At 62.0% G+C, this 5,950-nt stretch overlaps 1 protein-coding gene across 10 annotated transcripts; it reads right to left on the bottom strand.

Moving 5' to 3' along the window:
• Positions 1–358: 358 nt before the first annotated feature.
• Positions 359–5,202, bottom strand: TMEM80 (transmembrane protein 80). Of its 10 annotated transcripts, none has more exons than XR_014067346.1 (5): positions 5,029–5,202; positions 3,034–3,123; positions 2,234–2,459; positions 2,055–2,147; positions 359–1,898 (listed from the first exon to the last, which is right to left on the bottom strand). XR_014067346.1 is itself a non-coding variant. In XM_081536211.1 (5 exons), exons 3-5 carry the CDS (start codon positions 2,304–2,306, stop codon positions 1,038–1,040), a joined length of 372 nt encoding a protein of 123 aa, XP_081392337.1. In that variant the 5' UTR covers positions 2,307–2,459; positions 3,034–3,123; positions 5,029–5,202; the 3' UTR covers positions 359–1,037. The 10 variants fall into 10 exon arrangements, 7 of the variants coding, with proteins under 7 accessions (XP_081392337.1, XP_081392335.1, XP_081392330.1 ...); XR_014067348.1 differs by having other exon boundaries at positions 359–1,577; XR_014067347.1 differs by having other exon boundaries at positions 2,055–2,122.
• Positions 5,203–5,950: the final 748 nt, after the last annotated feature.

Genomic DNA, 5,950 nt, shown 5'->3' with positions numbered 1-5,950 from the left:
GCATCTCGCCACAGGGAGCGGCTGTGGCATCCACAGAGGCCTCCGGAGCCCACACGGGGTGCAGGGGGGTGCTCCACAGGAGGGCGCCTTGCCTGGCCTTCGGGCTACAAGTGCTCACGGGTGCTGAGCCCAAGGAGTCAGGGGGCAGAGAGGCGCTCCCGCGCCCACTCGCCCCTGAGGACAAGACCAGTGGGGTGATAATTCGGCCCTCCTCGCCGAGGCCAGCCCCGAGGAGGCCCAGGCCGGCGGAGTGCTCCTCCAGAGCCGCTGGAGCGCCGGGGTGGGGCCCGCGGCCTGGGCCCCAATGGACCTGGGCAGAGGGAGAAGCCTGGAGGCAGGTGGCTTCAGTCAGGAGCAGTTTAGGGAGGAACAAACGTGCCTTTATTTTAAAGATACAATGAAGAGAAAATATCTAGATATTCACACACAGTGTTATTCTAAACAGAGAAGATGGGCAACTGAAACAAATGCAGGAAGGTCACTAGAAAACGCCTGCTCAGATTTCTCCCGGGAGCACTCACCAAGGGTCTGCGGACGGCACAAAGCCCCAGAGAATGCTGCCGCCAGCTCCCCGCAGAACCCCCAGGGAAAGGGGGATTAGGCAGCCCGGGAGTACCTCCTGTGGGAGGCAGAGCCCAGGACCCTGAGCTGCCCTGCAGCTTCAGGGGGAACAGAGACCTCCAGCCCCTGCCTGGGCTGGGGCGCCTTGGACCCCAGGAGGCTCTGACCTGGCTGTCTGCTTTCCGAAGGGCCTCAACCCCCTCTGCACCCCAGAACCGGAACCCTCAGAGAGTCCATCCCCATCCTGCCCCGAGCTTGCCCAGGGCCGCTCGGCCCCTGCTGAAGCACTCTGTTCTGCCCTGGTGCCCAGCCTCACCTCTGCCTCGTAGATACCCCGCTGCAAATACAGTCTCTCTAACACTGTGGCAGGTGAGCACGAAGATGCCCTTCCTGCTTGAGGTGATAGCCAGGGGCACCGTCTGGCCTCAGGAGGGGCTCCTGTCCAGGGCTGTCCCATGGGGCCTGGCACTGCTCGCCTAGCTGACGAAGGCAGCGATGGCCACCACCTGCAGAATGGCCTCCAGGCTGTGGAGCGCCAGGAGTGTGGCGCTAAGGGCCGAGTCTGCCCGCAGCACCAGGGTCTGCCAGAGCAGGAAGTAGACAGACAGCAGGGCGCCTCCCACGGTAAGCACCAGGCTGGCGGCCAGCGGCACCTCGGCCTCCATCAGGTTGCCAGTGGCGCCTGGAGAGAGCAGATGTGATGGGTGGGCAGGGGCTTCCGGGCACGGGTGCCTGGGAGGGCCCTGGCGGCGTGGCTGTGAGACCAGCGCCAGCTTCTGACTGTCATGCGATGTTTGAGGACTTCAGGGAACGATCCTGCTGTGACCATCACGGGGGATGGAAGTGCCCTCACTGAGGCCCTGCTCTGGGTCTCCAGGTCAGCAGTGCCGGGGGGAGAGGCAGTCTGGACTTCTGAAAGTGATGCCAACTGTTTTCTGACAGCTTTTCCTAATTCCACGTGGACTGAGAGGATTTTCTTTAAAATTTCCAAAAATGTTTTACTCTACGCTGTCATTCTGGAAGATGTCACACACACAAGAAGACAAAGCAGCTGCACGTCTTATAAACCAGCAGGTAGGCACAGAAGACGCTCACCTCCAGCTGACCCAGGGGCCCCAGGTGTGCAGGGCGCCTGGAGACAGAGCAGGGGGCAGAGGCCATTTCTCACCCACCCCCTTCCTACGTCACATGTTCGGGGGGCCCCGGACATGCCCACTGTTCTATGAGCCGTTCCAGCAGCAGGAGGGGGACACGCAGCTTGACCTCCTTTAACAAAGACGTATGTGTGTCCGTGTGCCTGCGACAGGGAGTGGGGAGGCCTGGGCCCTGGCAGCGAGCTGTGAAGCAGGGAGGGGGACAAAGTTCTATCAGGGCTTCTACACCTGGGAGCCTTAGGAGATGAACTGTGATACAAAGTGACAAATATTTAAAGGTTCCACATAAAGCTAGCCAGGCTGTTATCTCAAGTACTATATGGTTTTGAGCCAACTCACCGAAGTATAACCGAGTTGCTTCCAGAATCCCCATCAGAAAGAGCAGAGTCAGGTCGAGGACCAGGTAACTGTGAGGATAAGTGAAAACCTGACCTGGAGACAAAGAGCACAGAGCGGAGCTCTCATTTCAGGGCCCAGGGCGCCCACACCCTCGAGCTGCCTTTTCCCGCGTGACTTACTTTTATACACGATCAGCAGGAGCGTAGCTAGGAAATACAGGGCATAATACGTTCCACTCAGACAGAGCAGCATCTGCAGCGGGAGCGACGAGAGCTGGCCAGCGGTTAAGGACTCTCAGGCCCAGGAGACAGCCCTGCCAGGGGCACCCACCCCAGGGAGGCCAACAAGAGGAGGCTCTGACGTCTGTTCGGAGGCCCTGCAGGCGGGCAGGTCCAGCCCAGGCACCTGTGGGTGGCCATGGAGACCTGACCAACAGCCCCTGCCAGGCTTCCACTGCCAGGCCTCCTGTGCTGCCTCGCCTGGCAGGGCCCCTGTGGGATCGGGGGCGGGGCTGGGCTTCCCTCCCGGGACACCCTAGCCTGACGACCCAGCACATCTCTGGTGACTGCAGGCTGGAAAGCCTCGGCTTCCTGGGCTTTCCCAGGTGCATCACCCTGACCTGGGTCCCAGTTACAAGACTGAAAGCAGCAAGTGACTTTTCTTCATTTTGTTCAAAGAAAATGTCTTTCTCTTGAGAGATGGGGGTTGGGGGGGGACAGTTAAATTTTTTGCCCAGAGCTTTGCTCAGCTCTGAACACCTGTCGTCTCTCTAAGTGTTCCAGGAGAGGGTTTTCATTTTCCTGTGCCTCCCGGGTGGGAGTCAGGCAGCTGCCCCCCAGCGTGGGGCTGAGCAGGAGGCACCAGTGGAGGAGGTCTACCAACTCTCTCCACCTGGTAGAGGACGCCCCTCCCACTCAGAACTGATAGGCGAGGTGGGGGTGGGGCTTAACAGAGCAAAAAGTAGGAGTCAGGAGCCAACTTGAGGTGCCGAGCTGTGGAGGCCTGGGTCCTGGGCTGACAGAGGGCCAGGGGATGGAGCAGCAGGATACCACCGTGGAGGACGCTCTCCCTGGAAGAGAAGGAACCAGTCAGGGAGGCCCCACGTCTTGGCCTGTTCTGTTGTCGAGGATTACTGGCCCACAGCGAGATTCCTTTCCAACACCTCTGCACCCGTCATCCCTCCAAGGAGGATCTGACCACTTGCTGTGCTGAACAAGAGACTGGGAGACAGGGTGTCCTGACGAGGTGAAGCCCGGACCCACGCCCGAGGCTAAAGGCCAGGACGGTGGGATCTGCTCCATCGCCAGGGGAGGAGCCAGACGTGCAGCTTTCTTGTCTCCTGCGGCTTCTGCACACTGGCCACACGTGTGCAGATGAAGACATTTTCTGATTCAGGTTACAAGTCTTTGTCATTGATAAGAGACATTTGTTTTCCTCTGAAATTTTATTCATAAAATTAAATCTCTCCCCAAATAAGAATTTCCTAAACCAGCAATCCAAGCTCTTTCCATCCCTCGCCCACCGCACAGCAGTTACGTATTCTTCCCTGCATCGTGAGATGACAGTGGAAGTCAGAATTTGCCAGCAGCAGGTGGGACAGTGCTCTCTCCCACGCCATGTCCTCCCGAGTCCCAAGCAGCCAAGATAGAAACCTTTGGTCTGAGCGAGCTCTGGGGGGACGTCAACAGGTTAGGCCCTGCTTCCCGGGCAGATCCGAGGTCCTCTAGGGAGTCTCACTTGGGGAGAGGTCTTAAGTGGTCGGAACAGGACATGAGTGACGGGGAGGCAGCAGGTGCTGAGTGCAGGGAGTCAAGGCGGGTGCCAGCACCATCACTAATAAAACCCGCATTTACACCAGATGCGCTCTTTTCACGGCCGGCTAAAATAGGCTGCCCCACTACCAGTCGCCATTTGGGTGGACTTCCCGCTAATCAGGAGTTTCCTCTCTTCTAACCCTTCTCTTGACAGTGCGCTGGCTGCAGAACTTCAGATCTGCCGGCTGCCCATTGTTACAGACTGAGATGGTGGGGCTAGGGGAAAATATGCTGTAGAAAAACCTTCAGGGATATAGGATTTAAACGATTAACGTCAGGTGTAGCTACAATCAGATACCGTGTTCCAACGATGTCAGACCTACAGAAAGAGGCTCATTCTGACTAAAGACAGTCGGGGCTTTTAGGGCTTCACGTTTTTGTCAGTGATCTACTGCAATAACAATGCGGCTGTGAACAGGTGTCCATGTTAGTCACTCAGTCGTGTCCGACTCTTTGCGACACCATCCATGGACTGTAGCCCCCAGGCTCCTCTGTCCATAGGATTCTCCAGACAAGAGTACAGGAGTGGGTTGCCACTCCCTTCTCCAGGGGATCCTCTCGACCCAGCGACCGAACCCGGGTCGATTGCAGGCGGAGTCTTTACAGTCTGAGCCACTAGTGTGTCAGAAGTTAGATGCAGAAGCAAAGAGAACAAACATCTTCCTTGTGGTGACACAGGAAGGGTGTGAACGGGCCTTCCCTGGTGGGAACGCGATTTTCACCGCATGAGAACGCGCAAACCTCAGACCGCCGGCCAGGCACCAGTCCGCGCTTTGGAACTCCGCGGCCGGGAAGCCCGGCGGGCGCTCAGAGCGCGGACAGCGCCGCCGGCGGGCTCGGCGCTCCAGACCCCCGGGGCCGGACGGCGGTGCGGAAACGGCTCTTCCCTCGGGCCGCGCGCCCCGGCCGCCCGCGCTGCCCTCAGGACCCTCGAGCGGACCCGGCGGCGCGGACTTCGCACGGGCCCCCGCGCAGGGCGCCGCTGGGCCGGGCCGAACCGGGGAGCCCCCGTTCCCGGCCTCAGACGAAGCCGTCCCGCTCGCTGCCGGCCGAGAAGCACAGGGGCGCTCGTCTGGGTCGAGGGGCGCCGCGCGTCGCCCGAGGGAGCCGGGACCGCACGGCCGCAGGCCCGGGGCGGGCTCTCCAGGCGGCGGTCTCACCTTGTGAACACACTGAGTCCACTGGTTAATAACACGCGCGAGGTGTCGCCTCTCCCTGGGCGACCTCCGGGACCTGCCCGCCCCCTGCCCCTCAGGCGCCGCCGGAGCCCCGCCGGCCGCTCACCTCGCCGCGGGGCCGCCATCTTGTCCCCGGGCCCCGCCCCGCTCCTGCCCGCCCCGCCCGCGGAGTCCGCCGCGATCCCGGCAGCCTCTCGGCGCTGGACTCGAACGGATCCCCTTCGGCCATTTTCGCTTCTGCTCCCGAAGGGGCTCGACGGCGCCGCGTTTCGGGACTTGATTCCGAACCGTGGCCGAGCCCCGATTAGCTTGTCCGACAGCGCTCGGGCTCTTTCGGCCAGGAGGAGGAGGCGAGCCGAGACTCGAGAGGATCCCGGCTCGGGAGCGTTCGGCTCCTCTCGGCTCCTCCTCGGGTGGGGTCGGCTCCGAGGCGGGCGGAGCCGGTGGCGCCAGAGTCTCTGGGCCTGGCCGCGCCGCGTCGGAGGCCGGCGGAGTCGGCCTCACAGTAGGTGCCTTCGCCGGCTGGGGACACGCCGGCGCGGCCTCTTGAGCGCGGAGGAGGGCTGGCGCGGAGCCGCTCGGAAACCCTCGGGCGGCCTCGGACCAACTCGGACTGACTCGGCTCCGCACTTCGGCCTTCGTCGGCCCTCGTCGTTTCTGGACTGCAAGCCTCGGCTCGGCTCGACCGGGCCGCTTCGTGCCGGTTCGGCTCCTGTTCGGGTGGCGCCGGCTCGGCTCGGCAGCCGGCCTCGGACGGCCTCGGCTCGGCTCGGTTCAGCTCGGCTCGGTTCGGGCGACTCTCCTCTAAGGGGCTCGGCTCGGCTCGGCCCGGCTCGGGCGGCCTCCTCGGGCGGCGCGCTTCGGGCTCCGTCCCGGCCTTCGGGCGGCCCCGGCCGGAGCCTTC

Source organism: Giraffa tippelskirchi, chromosome 10 (assembly GCF_054371585.1).
Source record: "Giraffa tippelskirchi isolate mGirTip1 chromosome 10, T2T-mGirTip1v1.2.pri, whole genome shotgun sequence".
NCBI classification, from domain to species: Eukaryota; Metazoa; Chordata; class Mammalia; order Artiodactyla; family Giraffidae; genus Giraffa; species Giraffa tippelskirchi.
Note: the sequence above shows the minus strand (reverse complement) of the source record. Positions and strands in the feature narration are given on the sequence as shown.

Bases quoted from the DNA above. Each gene is read 5' to 3' on its own strand.
- TMEM80 (XM_081536204.1), bottom strand. The intron at 2,328-3,103 runs GTATCCTGCTGC...ACCGCTGGCCAG, and splicing joins GGAGAGCGTCCTCCACGGTG to CTCTCGTCGCTCCCGCTGCA. The intron at 2,148-2,233 runs GTAAGTCACGCG...CTTTGTCTCCAG, and splicing joins CCTGCTGATCGTGTATAAAA to GTCAGGTTTTCACTTATCCT.